Source organism: Coregonus clupeaformis, chromosome 7, assembly GCF_020615455.1.
Source record: "Coregonus clupeaformis isolate EN_2021a chromosome 7, ASM2061545v1, whole genome shotgun sequence".
Classification (NCBI taxonomy): Eukaryota; Metazoa; Chordata; class Actinopteri; order Salmoniformes; family Salmonidae; genus Coregonus; species Coregonus clupeaformis.
The window spans coordinates 60,617,321-60,636,811 of NC_059198.1; the positions used below are offsets into that span (position 1 = coordinate 60,617,321).

The 19,491-nt window shown below is 43.5% G+C and overlaps 1 protein-coding gene across 1 annotated transcript in view; it reads left to right on the forward strand.

Annotated features, from left to right (window-relative positions):
• LOC121570264 (ribonuclease 3-like) overlaps nt 1-19,491 on the forward strand; it is a 297,361-nt gene that overhangs the window by 217,648 nt on the left and 60,222 nt on the right. The window contains 2 exon segments of the mRNA XM_045221557.1: nt 6,432-6,535; nt 7,102-7,146. Of these exon segments, the coding sequence (XP_045077492.1) occupies nt 6,432-6,535; nt 7,102-7,146 (149 nt within the window).

Below are 19,491 nucleotides of genomic sequence, written 5' to 3' on the forward strand. Positions count from 1 at the left end.
TTTATTTGGGGGGGATTACTAATGTTATTGTCCCCACTACAACAAAAAAATACTTAAATACATTAGTTTTTTTGTTTAATTTTGTCCTTATATACTGTAGAGTTCCATTCATTCCTATGGAGGACTGCTCTTACTGGGGAATGCCAATATGGGCGACCGGTGGCATCAAAGCCTCTTAATGGCCAATACATAGCATTAGCAATCCAGGGTTTATATACATTATTGGGGCCAGTCCACCAAAACAACTAAGCAAAAGGTGTTACAAAGCAGTGCAGTGCAAGGTAGGTTTAGTTCCAAAACAACCTAAAAAAACTACTTTACACATGACCTTTGCTTTGTAACGTTATTCTACTAACATCAAACTTTATTTGTCACATGTAGACCTTACCCTGTTGTATTAAGGTGTAATTGTTAAATTATTTTGCATGCTCAGATATGGTTTTGCATTAGTAAAACTGAATATATTCTTCTGTTATTTAATATGGTGTTTTATTTGTTTAAAGAAATTAAATAAAGAATAAAATATATGATATTTTTTATTTTAGTTGTTTTATCAGTTATCAACATATTGTTCAATATAAAAAATCTATATACTAAAATATAAAATAGGATCACTTTATTGGTCAATTTGTCTTCTGCTTTTAACTGAATCCCTTTGTAAGACACACATATAAATACAGGTTTTGGGGAGGTGCACAATAGCAGGTACTGGCATCTACAATTCGAACTGGCAACCCTCTGGTTGATACTAAACCTGGTATTGGTATCAAAGTCAAGATTCTGGTATCTTGACAACACTACCATGCAGTGCCAGGGCTGTGCTGAGCCTTGGTCTGAGTGGGTTGTGAGAGATTGATTCTCTCAGGGGGTTAGAGAGAGCAGCACTGATTGAAGCCTAAGACTTCTTCAATACGTTACCGGTTGTTCAATAGCCTGTTTTCATTTACACTCTCATTATGAGAAGAAGTCATCATTGCGGTTCAAATAGTTGTGCGTTTGCGTGTATGTTTGTGGCAGTTCATTTTTGAGAGAGACGGGAAGATAGAGGGATGGAGAGCGAGGGAGGGAGGGAGGGAGGGACCAGGAAGAGGGAGCTGGAGAGTGATCCTGCACCTTCCTAGCAAATGGCAGTGATTCACCTGTACATTTGTTCCCTGTAATAATACCTCACTCAGGAAAACATTGTTATTCTTAAATCCCCACTCGATGTGGGCGTAATCATTTGAACCTGTTGTCTGGTTTGTCTTAGGAACGCAGCCTGTAATTGAAACATTAGTGCTTCTGGTCTATATGCGGCTGGTGAGGCGGCCCGCGTGCACCCCACGTTCCCATTTTAATCACACGCCTTGATCAGAGACGACTGTCAGGTGTGTGTGTGACAGAGTGAGTGTGTGTGTATTAGGGTTGGGCGATATATCAAATTAATTTGATTAATTTGAATGTATGTTTTAGCGCAATGTTCCAAATGCCTGTATAGCAGGAATCAATGTTTTTTATATTTTTTGTGTTAGTCTTTTTGGTCTCATTCGCTCCTTCTATGCTGTGTGCACTGTGCACCTTCCCACTTCCCACTTACAAAGACGAAAGATAATCTTACATTTACATTTTTGTCATTTAGTGGACGCTCTTATCCAGAGCGAATTACATGAGCCATTAGGCTTAAGTGCCTTGCTCAAGGGCACATCATCAGATTTTCACCATTTGGCTCGGGGATATCTTTTTTAAGATAACAAAAAGTTTCAACTCGCTATTTGCATTTGAGGTTTGGTCCAAAATAATCAATCAAATGGACACCAAAACACATTGAGATGTTATTTTACTGTAATAGAGACTAACTTGACCTTTGTAACAATACCCTTTTTATGTCTCAACTCTCAACATTTAGAACAGAGCAGACCCTACTAAGACGGGAGTATCAATTAACATGATTGTGGAAAATTAATGCTCTGTTTCTGTTGCGCGACATTGTGGTTTCTGTTGCGCGCGACCAGACTTTTGTGCTAGCTGTCTAGTCTGTCTTTTATAAGTGTGCAATGAGCATATAAATACACATTTAATAAACAATTGGCAACTCGTTCTCATTCTGAGAAATAAGCATCTTCTTTTCCAGGTAGGCCACTTGATTTAAAAATCTTAACAAAGTGAACAGGTTATGTTCTTCAAACAGTTGGAGATGGACAGGAGGGTGTATGCTACCCTCCAGTCCCTCGACTTCTTGGCGCTGACGGAAACATGGATTACCACTGAAAACATTGCTACTTCTACTGCTCTCTCCTCGTCTGACCATGTGTTCTCGCATACCCCGAGAGCATCTGGTCAGCGGGGTGGTGGCACAGGAATCCTCATCTCTCCCAAGTGGACATTCTCTCTTTTTCACCTGACCCATCTGTCTATCTCCTCATTTGAATTCCATGCTGTCACAGTCACTAGCCCATTCAAGCTTAACATCCTTGTCATTTATCGCCCTCCAGGTTCCCTTGGAGAGTTCATCAATGAGCTTGATGCCTTGATAAGTTCCTTTCCTGAGGATGGCTCACCCCTCACAGTTCTGGGTGACTTCAACCTCCCTATGTCTACCTTTGACTCATTTCTCTCTGCCTCCTTCTTTCCACTCCTCTCCTCTTTTGACCTCACCCTCTCACCGCCCCCCTCCCCCCCCCTACTCACAAGGCAGGCAATACGCTTGACCTCATCTTTACTAGATGCTGTAATTCTACTAATCTCACTGCAACTCCCCTCCATGTCTCCGACCACTACTTTGTATCCTTTTCTCTCTCGCTCTCCTCCAACACTACTCACTGCCCCTACTCAGATGGTAATGCGCCGTCGCAACCTTCGCTCACTCTCTCCCGCTACTCTCTCCTCTTCCATCCTATCATCTCTTCCCTCTGCTCAATCCTTCTTCCTCCAATCTCCTGATTCTGCCTCCTCAACCCTCTCTCTCCTCCCTTTCTGCATCCTTTGACTCTCTATGACCCCTATCCTCCCGGCCGGCTCGGTCCTCCCCTCCTGCTCCGTGGCTTGACGACTCATTGCGAGCTCACAGAACAGGGCTCCGGGCAGCCGAGCGGAAATGGAGGAAAATTAGACTCCCTGCGGACCTGACATCTTTTCACTCCCTCCTCTCTACATTTTCTTCATCTGTTTCTGCTGCTAAAGCCACTTTCTACCACTCTAAATTCCAAGCATCTGCCTCTAACCCTAGGAAGCTCTTTGCCACCTTCTCCTCCCTGCTGAATCCTCCTGACGACATCCGATCCTCGTTTGTTAAGTCAAATGACACTGCTGGTCCTGCTCACACTGCCCTCCCCTATGCTTTGACTTCTTTCTCCCCTCTCTCTCCAGATGAAATCTTGCGACTTGTGACGGCCGGCCGCCCAACAACCTGCCCGCTTGACCCTATCCCCACCTCTCTTCTCCAGACCATCTCCGGTGACCTTCTCCCTTACCTCACCTCGCTCATCAACTCATCCTTGACCGCTGGCTATGTCCCTTCCGTCTTCAAGAGAGCAAGAGTTGCACCCCTTCTCAAAAAACCAACACTCGATCCCTCTGATGTCAACAACTACAGACCAGTATCCCTTCTTTCTTTTCTCTCCAAAACTCTTCAGCGTGCCGTCTCTAGCCAACTCTCTTGCTATCTCTCTCAGAATGACCTTCTTGATCCAAACCAGTCAGGTTTCAAGACTGGTCATTCAACTGAGACTGCTCTTCTCTGTGTCATGGAAGCTCTCCGCACTGCTAAAGCTAACTCTCTCTCCTCTGCTCTTGTCCTTCTAGACCTGTCTGCTGCCTTTGATACTGTGAACCATCAGATCCTCCTCTCCACCCTCTCCGAGTTGGGCATCTCCGGCGCGGCTCACTCTTGGATTGCGTCCTACCTGACCGGTTGCTCCTACCAAGAGCGTGGCGAGAACCTGTCTCCGCACCACGTGCTCTCACCACTGGTGTCCCCCAGGGCTCAGTTCTAGGCCCTCTCCTATTCTCGCTATACACCAAGTCACTTGGCTCTGTCATATCCTCACATGGCCTCTCCTATTATTGCTACGCAGACGACAGACAACTAATCTTCTCCTTTCCCCCTTCTGATAACCAGGTGGCGAATCGCATCTCTGCATGTCTGGCAGACATATCAGTGTGGATGACGGATCACCACCTCAAGCTGAACCTCGGCAAGACAGAGCTGCTCTTCCTCCTGGGGAAGGACTGCCCGTTCCATGATCTCGCCATCACGGTTGACAACTCTGTTGTGTCCTCCTCCCAGAGTGCGAAGAGCCTTGGCGTGACCCTGGACAACACCCTGTCGTTCTCCGCTAACATCAAGGCGGTGACCCGATCCTGTAGGTTCATGCTCTACAACATTCGGAGAGTACGACCCTGCCTTACATGGAAGCGGCACAGGTCCTAATCCAGGCACTTGTCATCTCCCGTCTGGATTACTGCAACTCGCTGTTGGCTGGGCTCCCTGCCTGTGCCAACCCCCTACAACTCATCCAGAATGCCGCAGCCCTTCTGGTGTTCAACCTTCCCAAGTTCTCTCACGTCACCCCTCTCCTCCGCACACTCCACTGGCTTCCAGTTGAAGCTCACATCTGCTACAAGACCATGGTGCTTGCCTACGGAGCTGTGAGGGGAATGGCACCTCCGTACCTTCAGGCTCTGATCAGTCCCTACACCCAAACGAGGGTATTGCGTTCATCCACATCTGGCCTGCTGGCCCCCCTACCTCTGCGGAAGCACAGTTCCCGCTCAGCCCAGTCAAAACTGTTCGCTGCTCTGGCACCCCAATGGTGGAACAAGCTCCCTCACGACGCTAGGACAGCGGAGTCACTCACCACCTTCCGGAGACACTTGAAACTCCACCTCTTTAAGGAATACCTGGGATAGGATAAAGTAATCTTTCTACCCCCCCTTACCCCACCCCCAAAAAAAAAGAAAAAAAAAAGAAAAACATATTGTAAAGTGGATATCCCACTAGCTATAAGGTAAATGCACCAATTTGTAAGTCGCTCTGGATAAGAGCGTCTGCTAAATGACGTAAATGTATTCATAACAGTTCAACTGTTCTACCTTGTTATCAAGAAAAAGATCCAAGTTGGCTAGACTTTAAATATAAAGATTAGCTAGCTGCTCACTAGCAGGTGGGCTTGTGCTTGAGAGATTGTCTATGAGACCTATGTTAATTTTCTATATTGTCTGCTACCAGAAGTTGGTGATTGTTAGTGGATGTGGATCAAACATGGTTCTAGTAAAATGTTTAACAAAAAGGGCATTTTCATAGACAGACTTGAAAGCCAGATCAGTGATTTATTGCAACAAAAAAAGCAGGTTAAACTATTTTGATAAAATAATAAAATTATTAGGGGGTCTTATGATTGAATCCTTATATTTAGCCTAGGCATAATTTCACAAGCCCTGAATTCATTCGATTATTCTCGATTGTTTGAAATGCAGTGTATTGACCTTTAATTGTGCAACAAAGGTTATGTAGAGAGAACGTAAAAAAAATCGACAAACTGTACACTGAGTATACAAAACATTACGCTTTTTTCATGACAGACTGACCAGATGAATCCAGGTGAAAGCTATGATCCCTTATTGATGTCACTCGTTAAATCCACTTCAATCAGTGTAGATGAAGGGGTGGAGACAGGTTAAAGAAGGATTTTTAAGCCTTGAGACAATTGAGACATCGATTGTGTATGTGTGCCATTCAGAGGGTGAATGGGCAAGACAAACTATTTTAAGTGCCTTTGAACGGGGTAAGGTAGTAGGTGCCAATCACACCGTTTTGTGTCAAGAACTGCAATGCTGCTGGGTTTTTCACACTCAACAGTTGCCTGTGTGTATCAAGAATTGTCCACTACCAAAGGACATCCAGCCAACTTGACACAACTGTGGGAAGTATTGGAGTCAACATGGGCCAGCATCCCTGTGGAACTCTTTCGACACCTTGTAGAGTCCATGCCCTGACGAATTGAGGCTGTTCTGAGGGCAGCTATAGCTAGTGTTATTGACTCCTGAGTGATGCCATCTACCATCTCACCACGGCTGTGGATTTTTCGCTCAATACGATGTTGACTCAATACGTGCTATGTACTTAGGGCCTTTTTACCTTTGAAGAGATGTGAAAACAAATGAAAGCATTTGCTCAAACATATTGAGCACTTTCATGAATTTTTCATCACCTCAGTACCTTACCGTGAAGGCGGTAGGGTTGGTGAGTAGTTGAGTTGTGTGTGCTCATTGCGGCCAACCAGAGGCTTAGCATCTTTAAAGGTTGATCTATTTATCCCTTCGAAAAACCCTTAAACGCCCCCAATGACAGACTCACCGGCCCTGTCATGTCTCTCTCGCTCTCTCTTTCTCTGGAATGATTCACCCAGTATGAAACCAGCACCAAACTGCGTCCTGGCGACCTGTCTCCCTAGCAACCGGGCCGTCTCTGCGGCGTTACCGCTGCGTTATCCTGGCGTTATCCTTCAAAGTTATTCCTGTCGTGTGGAGCCCACAGTATGGCACACAGCGCGACTATGTGAGCCAACGGGAGGAATGCACAGCACAAATGCATATTTGTCTCCACAGGCCAGTGTCTGTCAGTGTGGGGTGATGGGAGCTTCCAAGTGTGTGTGTGTGTGTGCGTTTGTATCTGTGTGTGTGGTGATGGCTGTGTCTCAGGACCTGGTGTGTTGTGATGGTTCATGAGGAGATCTCTGTGCTCAGAACAACACGCTGCTATCTCATTCAGTCTGCATCTCAAATAGCACCCTATTAAGAGAGTGCACTATATAGGGAATAGAGTGCCATTTCAGACACAGCCTGAAGCATCTACTGCCTGGTGTCTGTCTGACTGTCTGTGTCTCCATTGGCACCCTATACCCTATATAGTGCACTGTTTTAATAGGCACACTATTCCCTATATAGTGCACTACTTTACTAGGGTGCTATTTAGGACACAACCTTACTGTTATTTTATCTCCCTCCATGGAGGTGTGGGGGGTCCTCAAAGCACTTTCACTCAATAATCTCTCCCCCCCGTCTCTCCTTCACCCTCCCTCGCTCTCCATCTCTCCCCATCGCCTCCTCTCTTCCCTTTTACAGGACCTACGGGAGGTTTGGCTCAACTATCCGCCCCACCCTCTGCAGGTTGGTTGGAAATAATCTATTTTGTTTGTCCCTACATTCTGTATCCATCTAAAAAATTATGTATAAAATATAAATTATGTTCAGAATACAGTGAGGGAAAAAAGTATTTGATCCCCTGCTGATTTTGTACGTTTGCCCACTGACAAAGAAATGATCAGTCTATAATTTTAATGGTAGGTTTATTTGAACAGTGAGAGACAGAATAACAACAAAAAAATCCAGAAAAACACATTTCAAAAATGTTATAAATTGATTTGCATTTTAATGAGGGAAATAAGTATTTGACCCCTCTGCAAAACATGCCTTAGTACTTGGTGGCAAAACCCTTGTTGGCAATCACAGAGGTCAGACGTTTCTTGTAGTTGGCCACCAGGTTTGCATCTCAGGAGGGATTTTGTCCCACTCCTCTTTGCAGATCTTCTCCAAGTTATTAAGGTTTCGAGCCTGACGTTTGGCAACTAGAACCTTCAGCTCCCTCCACAGATTTTCTATGGGATTAAGGTCTGGAGAGTGGCTAGGCCACTCCAGGACCTTAATGTGCTTCTTCTTGAGCCACTCCTTTGTTGCCTTGGCCGTGTGTTTTGGGTCATTGTCATGCTGGAATACCCAGGATTTCAGTCCTTCACAGCGTAGTGTGTTACCAATTGTTTTCTTGGTGACTATGGTCCCAGTTGCCTTGAGATCATTGACAAGATCCTCCCGTGTAGTTCTGGGCTGATTCCTCACCGTTCTCATGATCATTGCAACTCCACGAGGTGAGATCTTGCATGGAGCCCCAGGCCGAGAGAGATTGACAGGTCTTTTGTGTTTCTTCCATTTGCGAATAATCGCACCAACAGTTGTCACCTTCTCACCAAGCTGCTTGGCGATGGTCTTGTAGCCCATTCCAGCCTTGTGTAGGTCTACAATCTTGTCCCTGACATCCTTGGAGAGCTCTTTGTCTTGGCCATGGTGGAGAGTTTGGAATCTGATTGATTGATTGTTCTGTGGACAGGTGTCTTTTATACAGGTAACAAACTGAGATTAGGAGTACTCCCTTTAAGAGTGTGCTCCTAATCTCAGATCATTATCTGTATAAAAGACACCTGGGACCCATAAATCCTTCTGATTGAGAGGGGGTCAAAAACGTATTTCCCTCATTAAAATGCAAATCAATTTATAACATTTTTGACATGCGTTTTTCTGAATTTTTTTGCTGTTATTCTCTCTCTCACTGTTCAAATAAACCTACCATTAAAATGATAGACTGATCATTTTTTTGTCAGTGGGCAAACGTACAAAATCAGCAGGGGATCAAATACTTTTTTCCCTCACTGTAGATATTGTATATATGCAACCCCCCCTCCTGTCATCCACATTAGTTTTGCTGCCTGCTGTGAGATATGTCAATGTTGATAAGACCATAGAAGACAAAAGGACATGTCTGGCGTGTTCCAGACAGAGCTTGTTGTGTGTATACGTGCTGAGCAGACACACCAGGGTATCCGTTAGCCTGTAATTGCTGGCTTTTGGCTGATTTAAAATAAATTAAAAGCCGATGAATAAAATTGTAGCCGGCCAAATTGTCCATGGCTGCCTATATCATACACCCCGATTTAGCACTTCAGCACCTTTCTGTCACTCCTTGCACATTGCCTTACGTGCATGCACCTGCTGCTGAGAGGGAGAGGGCGAGAGAGGAGCATTGGCCTAGGCTATTGTTGATTGCGAAGATTTACATTTACATTTTTAGTCATTTAGCAGACGCTCTTATCCAGAGCGACTTACAGTTAGTGAATACATATATATATATATTTTTTTTTTTATACTTGCCCCCCGTGGGAATCGAACCCCACAACCCTGGTGTTGCCAACGCCATGCTCTATCAACTGAGCTACATCCCTGCCGGCCATTCCCTCCCCATACCCTGGACGACGCTGGGCCAATTGTGCACCACCCCATGGGTCTCCCGGTCACGGCCGGCTGCGACAGAGCCTGGATTCGAACCAGGATCTCTAGTGGCACAGTTTGCACTGCGATGCAGTGCCTTAGACCACTGCGCCACTCAGGAGATGGAGGCCTTTTTTTATTGAAGTAAAATGAAAGTTAAATATGCCTCTAGTGAAAAGCCTACAAGGGGAATGTCCTCCATATGGACAACTTTTAATATTGTAGTAGACAAAGATTTGAAGAACGTTGGCACAGCCAAATGCAGGCTGATGTGCAACTTTGGAACTTATTTATGTTTTCGTATATATAATAATTTATTTTACATTATTATATGTCATTGTTATTATCGTATACATATTTATTAATCTAAACAAGTTAATTAAATATGCAAACGTGTTTTGTTTTGTTCTGTTGAGACATTTTTGTTGGCTAAATTAAGTTCAGTGTCTCTTTTTAATTGTGTCCTCCGTATTTATACTGAACAAAAATATAAACGCAACATGCACCAATTTCAACGATTTTACTGAGTTACAGTTCATATAAGGAAATCAGTCAATTGAAATAAATAAATTAGGCCCTAATCTATGGATTCAGTATCTGGTGACACATCTCCTTCGCATAGAGTTGATCAGGCTGTTGATTGTGGGCGAAGTTGCTGGATATTGGTGGGTACTGGAACACGCAGTCATACACAGCCTATGCCTGCCAATACCATAACCCCACCGCCACCATGGGGCACTCTGTTCACAACGTTGACGTCAGCAAACCGCTCGCCCACACGACGCCATACACGTGGGCTGCGGTTGTGAGGCCGGTTGGACTTACTGCCAAATTCTCTAAAACAACATTGGAGGTGGCTTATGGTAGAGAAATGAACATTTAATTCTCTGGCAACAGCTCTGGTGGATATTCCTGCAGTCAGCATGCCAATTGCACGCTCCCTCAAAACCTGAGACATCTGTGGCATTGTGTGACAAAACTGCACATTTTAGAGTGGCCTTTTATTGTCCCCAGCAAGGTGCACCTGTGTAATGATCATGCTGTTTAATCAGCTTCTTGATATGCCACACCTGTCAGTTGGATGGATTATGTTGCCGAAGGAGAAATGCTCACTAACAGGAATGTAAACAAATTTGTGCACACAATTTGAGAGAAATACGATTTTTGTGCATATGGAAAGTTTCAGCTCATGAAACATGGTACCAACATTTTACATGTTGCATTTATATTTTTGTTAATTGTAGTTTAAGATAGGTTATAAGTAGACCTGTTGTAAAATAAATATCATAAGCCTATTGCTGTCATTTGTTGGGTACAGTAGGCACTAGCCTTTCTTGATAATTTCTGCAATATAACCTGTTCAATTCTGAACATAAATGTACGAATTAGCCTACTTCTGTACGCCTATATCTGTATAGCAGACGCAGTAGCCTATTTGACAAGGATAAAGAAATGCATGTCGGTGTCGTAGCATGCCGTCGGCATATCTCTCTCTCTCTTTGGGGCTAGGCCTAAGCTTCTCTTCCTTTTATATAAATGTTTTAAATATTAATAGGCTATCATACAGTGGACGCCTAAGCCTAGTATAGGTCTATGCATGCAATGCCCTGATGCATTTAGTGCTCAAATTTCCAACAGCTGAACCGTGAGGTAGATTCGGATTAAAGTTCTCCATCACTGCGACAGATTTATGCCATATGGATTCGGGAGAGGTCGTTTTTGAGATCAGTGTAGATCCGCTGGTTTGTTGACATGGCCTAATATAGAAGTGTGTCTGTTCTGTGAAATACACTGAGTGTACAAAATATTAAAGTCATTAAAGAAGGTTAAATAAGGATTTTCAAGCCTTGAGACAGTTGAGCCTTGGGTTGTGTAAGTGTGCCATTGAGTGTGAATGGGCAAGACAAAATATTAAAGTGCCTTTGAACGGGGTATGGTAGTAGGTGCCAGGTGCACCGGTTTGAGTGTGTCAAGAACTGAAACGCTGCTGGGGTTTTCACGCTTAACAGTTCCCGGTGTGTATCAAGAATGGTCCACATTCATGATTGTTGCTAACCATAGGCGGCGAGTCCATAAGGCTAGGTAGGGGCTAAGTTTCCCTAAAGTAAATGAAATGAAATTGCCCAAATTATATAGCCTAATTAGCCTACTCCTGTCTATACATAAATACATAAAATCATTCAAAATAGGCTACTACACCAGAAAGCATGATTTGGAGGATCAGATCATCATTAGCTTCTTTTTTTTAAATAAGCTGATGATTGTTTTAAATCGCATAGCCTGTCGAAAGGGAAATATTCCTCTCAAGGTACATTCACACTAGGTGAAAAAATCTGTCGATGTGCCCTTGAGCAAGGAACTTAACCCTAATTGCTCCTGTAAGTCGCTCTGGATAAGAGCGTCTGCTAAATGACTAAAATGTAAATGTAAATTCAAGTTACGAGAGCCATAGGAAGGGAAACATATATTCTGACAAGCAGTCAATGCACAACAATTTGTAATGCAATCTCAGGAGAACACTTTTGAAAGCAGTTTTGCTCTTTATTTAGTTTGAAAGCATTTTTGTCCTTTGTTTAAAAAGAGGGGCATCCCAGTTTTCCATAGCTACCACGTTTATTTCTCTACACCTTCAATTACGCAAGTGGCATCGTTTTTACAAATGCAGTTACAACTGGAGTTTCAAGCATGGTTTAGGCGCAGCGGCACAACAGAGTTCTTCTTAATTGGGCAATGATGTCTTAAAATGGCAGTTACATACTTTCTAATAGAAACTCCAACATTTACAGTTTTCGAGTGAATAATATTCATTTATATATTTATAATACAATTATTATTATTATTATTATTATTATTATTATTATTATTATTATTATTATTATTATTATTATTATTATTATATAATAATAATAATAATAATAATAATAATAACATAAATCAGGGTGTTGTGTCCAATGGGGTAAATGCAGATGGACAAACCCCATGCTTCAGCGGCAGCCTATGTACATTTTTAACCACTAACGTTATGCGGCATCAGTTGGGCTACAGGTGATAATGCTTATTGCTAATAGCACATCTGATAATTTAGACCATGCATAGTCCAATATGTTAAAATAATTGTATATGTAATTGGGCTCATTTCTGGAGGTGGAAATTATATTTTAGATGGTGTCAGCATCATTTTATTTTCACTCATTTTGGAGTAGAATGTCCTTTTTAAAAATTCACCAGCAATGAGCTTCTCAGTCCTAAGGAGACTGGAATTGGTAAGACTTGCAGTTTAATACATGTACAAAAGTATCCTCTTTCCCTAAAAGCATGATGGCCATGACTTTCTTACATGAAAGGGGAGGTTAACTTGGCCCCAGACAATTGATCTAAGATCGACTTAAGTTTCATCATGAGTTTTTTTTTTTTTTGCTTTAACCCCTGGGTCGACAGTTATTGTTTTAGGAATGGAAAAACAAATAAAAAATTGGCTATAAAGTTTTGCATATGCTTCACAAAGAAACACAAGGAATAGTGTTTTTGTAATTTTTTTGGACATGGCCAATATCCCTCGTTTATTGATGGTGCTGGCTGCGTGGGTGGACGCCCTACTGGGTTATGCACCCAATGTATATGGATGACCGGTAAATTTTTCCGACAAATGTAAATATTCTCGGTCACTTGTCCAGTGCCAAATTTTTGTGACGGAAACCCTGACACACACTCACACACATACACAGGCTCAGTTAGGCTGTCTGTCTGTCTCTAGCTAGTCCCTCTATTGTCTAGCTGCGGTTTCTGCTCTCCATAATCCGCTTTCTCACCGTTACTCAGACACTCTCTCGCTCTTTTATTATCTTGTCTCTCGCTCTTTCTCTCTTTATATACTATCATTCTTTCTCGCTCTCTCACTCTCTCTCTCCCTATTTCTTTCCCTCTCTCTCTCTCTCTCTCTCTCCCTATTTATTTCCCTTTCTTCTTCTCACTCTCTTCCCCTTGCAGTGCATGATCTGCCTAGAAACATTGAGAGTAGGGCGAAGAGAGAGAAGAGGATGTTTATTTGAAAGTAGGATTTGGAGGAAGAGATCAAAAATAGTGTAACAGGATTACACTCGGTCCCAAATCACATAGGGCCTCCAGGGACCCAAACACTGCTTCTCTGTGTGTGTGTGTCTCACAGTGCGTTTTGTGCATGTTTTTCTGAGCATATCCATGTTTGTTTCTAAATCCCACTCTGATCTTTGCGACTTGGCTGATGTGTGTGTAGCTATGTTTTTATATTTGTGTGTGCTCTCTGTAGGCCTATATCATTTGATGACAGAGATTTTGAGACATGGTTTAGAGAGCTTTTGGCCCGCTTTGAAAGTATAACTGAGCCCCAACCGTTTGACTGTCCTTCTGCCTATATGCCTGCCACTATGCCAGTGAATATAATATTGTTTCAGCTGCTGCCATAGTCATATAAATATAATCACTAGAATGGGCTTCCCTATACAAGTCAATGGGTCATTCTATTAAGCCACAGAATGCCATAGAAACCCCACCAGCAAGGTTTGGCAGATTTTTTTAGGGTCTACCAGAATCTTCCAGCCACTCATTCTTCACTTGTTACCAGCATCTGATGACAGTAGCTGGTGTTCATTTCAGACATGCCCTTCCCTTCCCACTAGCAGCCTTGGAGGTCAACGTCTAGGTAAGGGTGGACCCTTGGGGTCAATACCACAATCCTCAGTGGTCAGGGACGGACCACCGCTGGGTGCTTCTGGGTAAGGTTTATGCTAGGCGGGATCCTGGATAATTATGGGGTTTAGAACGAAGGCCATCCTTCCATCTCTCCATATTTCCAACCTGAGTCAGTCTGCTGTGGGTTAGTCAGGGTGGTCTCCTCCTTCTCCTCCTTCTACTTACCTTACATGCTTAGCTTAGTTTATGGACCCGTGACTTAAATTGAAATGACCTTTAACATGAATTAATAATCTTACGATAAGATTATGTTGTTGAAGCCTAAAGGTAAGCAGGGAGAATCCACATCTGGCTCAAGGGCGCGCTCGCTGAGCATAAAGGGTTACCAGTTGCCTCTCTCTCTCAGCCTACCGGGTAACAAGATGCCTCTGGCCCCAGGCAGGACATAAAGGCTGATGATCGTCAGGAGTTAGTTAGCTGAAAGCGATTCACCAATAATGAGGCCCAAGCTTATGGTGATGCCAAGCTATCTTAGTTTTTATTTTTATTAAACTTTTATTAAATAAATAAGATACAGGATTTTGTGTGTGTGTACATGTGCGTGTGCGCTGGCCCATGTTCATACATCAGCATTAACACCATGGGTTAGCTCTACCTGCCTGCTAGGTTTGGGTGGTATATAGATCTTTGTATATTCATTCCGTTTCTGTACCATACTGTGTTATACGGTATTACCGGCAGTGCGCACAAGGGGGTACTAATTCTTTCCAAACGTAACAAATAAAAAAAATAAAAAGTAGCGGTGCAAGCAGTGCAAGCAAACATAAACAAATTGCAAGGACAGACACCCCAGCTCATAAAGTTGTACAACTATCTCAATAGGTTTGCTGCACTCACAAAACAAATAATAGACAGCAGGGATCTTGATCCCAGAGGGGATTGATTTTGTCTGCTGTAACCAAGAAGCTTGATCTTGCAAACTACCCACTTCGCTTACAAGTTAGCAAACCAAATGCATAAGCTGGAAATAATTTATTTGGTACATTTTAGATAGTTAAACTTATAGTTAAAAACAGAGTTTATAAAACATTAAGAACACCTGCTCTTTCCTTGACATGGTGGCCAGGTGAATCCAGGTGAAATCTATTATCCCTTATTGATGTCACTTGTTAAGTCCACTTCAATCAGTGTAGATGAAGGAGAGGAGACAGGTTAAAGAAGGATTTTAAAGCCTTGAGACAATTGAGACATGGGGATTGTGTGTGCCATTCAGAGGATGAATTGGCAAGCCAAAACATTGAAGTGCCTTTGAACGGGGTATGGTAGTAGGTGTCAGGCGTACCAGTTTGTCAAGAAGTGCAACGCTGCTAGGTTTTTTCACAGGCAACAGTTTGTATCACGGATGGTCCACCACCCAAAGGACATCCAGCCAACTTGACACAACTGTGGGAAGCATTGGAGTCAACATGGGCCAGCATTCCTGTGCAACGCTTTCCCTAGCTTGAAAAGTCCATGTCCAGATGAATTGGTGCTGTTCTGAGTGCAGATATAGCTAGTGTTATTGACTCCTGAGTGATGCAACTCAATATTAGGAAGGTGTTCCTAATGTTTGGTATACTCATTGTATATAAGTTACGAGTTCCAACCCGACTTTTGCTATTTAGTTACTTTTTTCGTGTTTGTTTACTTACTTTGTACAGAATGTTCATACTATTATCACACATGACCGCCAAGCACTTTTGGACATCAGATCGATAATTACTAACCTCGATTTTGACCTCAAATCCGACTTCAACTCTGACTCAGCTGTTCCCTTGGTTACACCGGATGCTATTCCTTTGTTTCATGGGCTACCAAAACGCTGCATACGTAGTGAAAATCGACTGGCACTCTCCTCCGTTTTATTGACTAATGTCCAGTCTGTCACGCCCTGACCTTTTCTTATTTATTTTTTTATTTCACCTTTATTTAACCAGGTAAACCAGTTGAGAACAAGTTCTCATTTACAACTGCGACCTGGCCAAGATAAAGCAAAGCAGTGCGATAAAAACAACAACACAGAGTTACATATGGGGTAAAACAAAACAAAGTCAAAAATACAACAGAAATACATATAATATACAGTGTGTGCAAATTTAGCAAGTTATGGAGGTAAGGCAATAAAATAGGCTATAGTGCAAAATAATTACAATTAGTATTAACACTGGAATGATAGATGTGCAAGAGATGATGTGCAAATAGAGATACTGGGGTACAAATGAGCAAAATAAATAACAATATAGGGATGAGGTAGTTGGGCGGGCTAATTTCAGATGGGCTGTGTACAGGTGCAGTGATCGGTAAGGTGCTCTGACAACTGATGCTTAAAGTTAGTGAGGGAGATAAGTGTCTCCAGCTTCAGAGATTTTTGCAATTTGTTCCAGTCATTGGCAGCAGAGAACTGGAAGGAATTGCGGCCAAAGGAGGTGTTGGCTTTGGGGATGACCAGTGAGATATACCCGCTGGAGTGCAGACTACGGGTGGGTGTTGCTATGGTGACCAATGAGCTAAGATAAGGCGGGGATTTGCCTAGCAGTGATTTATAGATGGCCTGGAGCCAGTGGGTTTGGCGACGAATATGTAGTGAGGATCAGCCAACAAGAGCGTACAGGTCACAGTGGTGGGTATTATATGGGGCTTTGGAGACAAAACGGATGGCACTGTGATAGACTACATCCAATTTGCTGAGTAGAGTGTTGGAGGCTATTTTGTAAATGACATCGCCGAAGTCAAGGATCGGTAGGATAGTCAGTTTTACGAGGGCATGTTTGGCAGCATGAGTGAAGGAGGCTTTGTTGCGAAATAGGAAACCGATTCTAGATTTAACTTTGGATTGGAGATGTTTAATGTGAGTCTGGAAGGAGAGTTTACAGTCTAACCAGACACCTAGGTATTTGTAGTTGTCCACATACTCTAGGTCAGACCTGTCGAGAGTAGTGATTCTAGTCGGGTGGGCGGGTTCAAGCAGCGTTCGGTTGAAGAGCATGCATTTAGTTTTACTAGTGTTTAAGAGCAGTTGGAGGCTACTGAAGGAGTGTTGTATGGAATTGAAGCTCGTTTGGAGGTTTGTTAACACAGTGTCCAATGAAGGGCCAGATGTATACAAAATGGTGTCGTCTGCGTAGAGGTGGATCTGAGAGTCACCAGCAGCAAGAGCGACGTCATTGATATACACAGAGAAAAGAGTCGGCCCAAGAATTGAACCCTGTGGCACCCCCATAGAGACTGCCATAGGTCCAGACAACAGGCCCTCCGATTTGACACATTGAACTCTATCTGAGAAGTAGTTGGTGAACCAGGCGAGGCAGTCATTTGAGAAACCAAGGCTATTTAGTCTGCCAATAAGAATGCGGTGGTTGACAGAGTCGAAAGCCTTGGCCAGGTCAATGAAAACGGCTGCACAGTACTGTCTATTATCGATCGCGGTTATAATATCGTTTAGGACCTTGAGCGTGGCTGAAGTGCACCCATGACCAGCTCGGAAACCGGATTGCATAGCGGAGAAGGTATGGTGGGATTCGAAATGGCCGGTGATCTGTTTGTTGACTTGGCTTTCAAAAACATTTGAAAGGCAGGGCAGGATGGATATGGGTCTGTAACAGTTTGGATCTAGAGTGTCACCCCCTTTGAAGAGGGGGATGACCGCGGCAGCTTTCCAATCTCTGGGGATCTCAGACGTTACGAAAGAGAGGTTGAACAGGCTAGTAATAGGGGTTGCGACAATTTCGGCGGCTAGTTTTAGAAAGAAAGGGTCCAGATTATCTAGCCCAAATGATTTGTAAGGGTCCAGATTTTGCAGCTCTTTTAGAACATCAGCTGTCTGGATTTGTGTGAAGGAGAAGCGGGGGGGGGCATGGGCAAGTTGCAGCGGAGGGTGCAGAGCTGGTGGCCGGGGTAGTGGTAGCCAGGTGGAAAGCATGGCCAGCCGTAGCAAAATGCTTGTTGAAATTCTCGATTATTGTAGATTTATCGGTGGTGATAGTGTTTCCTAGCCTCAGTGCAGTGGGCAGCTGGGAGGAAGTGCTCTTATTTTCCATGGACTTTACAGTGTCCCAAAACTTTTTGGAGTTAGTGCTACAGGATGCACATTTCTGTTTGAAAAAGTTAGCCTTTGCTTTCCTAACTGCTTGTGTATATTGGTTCCTAACTTCCCTGAAAAGTTGCATATCGCGGGGGGCTATTTGATGCTAATGCAGTACGCAACAGGATGTTTTTGTGCTGGTCAAGGGCAGTCAAGTCTGAGGAGAACCAGGGGCTATATCTGTTCTTAGTTCTATATTTTTGAATGGGGCATGTCTATTTAAGATTGAGAGGAAATTACTTTTAAAGAACAACCAGGCATCCTCTACTGACGGAATGAGATCTATATCCATCCAGGATACCTGGGCCAGGTCAATTAGGAAGGCCTGCTCGCTGAAGTGTTTTTGGGAGCGTTTGACAGTGATGAGGGGTGGTCGTTTGACCGCGGACCCGTTACGGACGCAGGCAATAAGGCAGTGATCGCTGAGATCCTGGTTGAAGACAGCGGAGGTGTATTTAGAGGGTAAGTTAGTCAGGATGATATATATGAGGGTACCCATGTTTATGGATTTAGGGTTGTACCTGGTAGGTTCGTTGATAATTTGTGTGCGATTGAGGGCATCTAGTTTAGATTGTAGGATGGCCGGGGTGTTAAGCATATCCCAATTTAGGTCACCAAGCAGTACGAACTCTGAGGATAGATGGGGGGCAATCAATTCACATATGGTGTCCAGGGCACAGCTGGGGGCTGAGGGGGGTCTGTAGCAAGCGGCAACAGTGAGAGATTTATTTCTGGAAAGGTGGATTTTTAGAAGTAGAAGCTCAAACTGTTTGGGCACAGACCTGGATAGTATGATGGAGCTCTGCAGGCTATCTCTACAGTAGATTGCAACTCCACCCCCTTTGGCAGTTCTATCTAGACGGAAAATGTTATAGTTGGGGATGGAAATTTCAGAATTTTTGGTGGCCTTCCTAAGCCAGGATTCAGACACTGCTAGAACATCAGGGTTGGCGGAGTGTGCTAACGCAGTGAATAACTCAAACTTAGGAAGGAGGCTTCTGATATTTATGTGCAGAAAACCAAGACTTTTACGGTTACAGAAGTCAACAAATGATAGCTCCTGGGGAGTAGGAGTGATACTGGGGGCTGCAGGGCCTGGGTTAGCCTCTACATCACCAGAGGAACAGAGGAGGACTAGAATAAGGATACGACTAAAGGCTTTAAGAACTGGTCTTCTAGTGCGTTGGGTACATAGAATAAAGGGGGCAGTTCTCCGGGCGTTGTAGAAAAGATTCAGGGCATTATGTACAGAAAAGGATATGGAAGGATATGAGTACAGTTCAGGTAACCCTAAGCGTTGGGTAACAATGAAAGAGATAGCGTCATTGGAGGCATCGATTGAGCCGGTCTCAGCGTGTATGGGGGGTGGAACAAAGGAACTATATGAGGCAGTTTGAGAGGGACTAGGGGTTCTACAGTGAAATTGTATAATAAAAACTAACCCAAACAGCAATAGGCAAGGCATAATTGACATGGGAGAGAGGCATAAAGCAGTCACAGGTGTTATTAGAGAGAGCTAAGACACAACTGGAAATAGCGATAACGTTTGGGCTAAGACTAAACAGAATAAACAGGACAGGGTACCGTGTAAAGGAACAGTCCAGCAGGCATCAGCTGTGCAGCTGAGT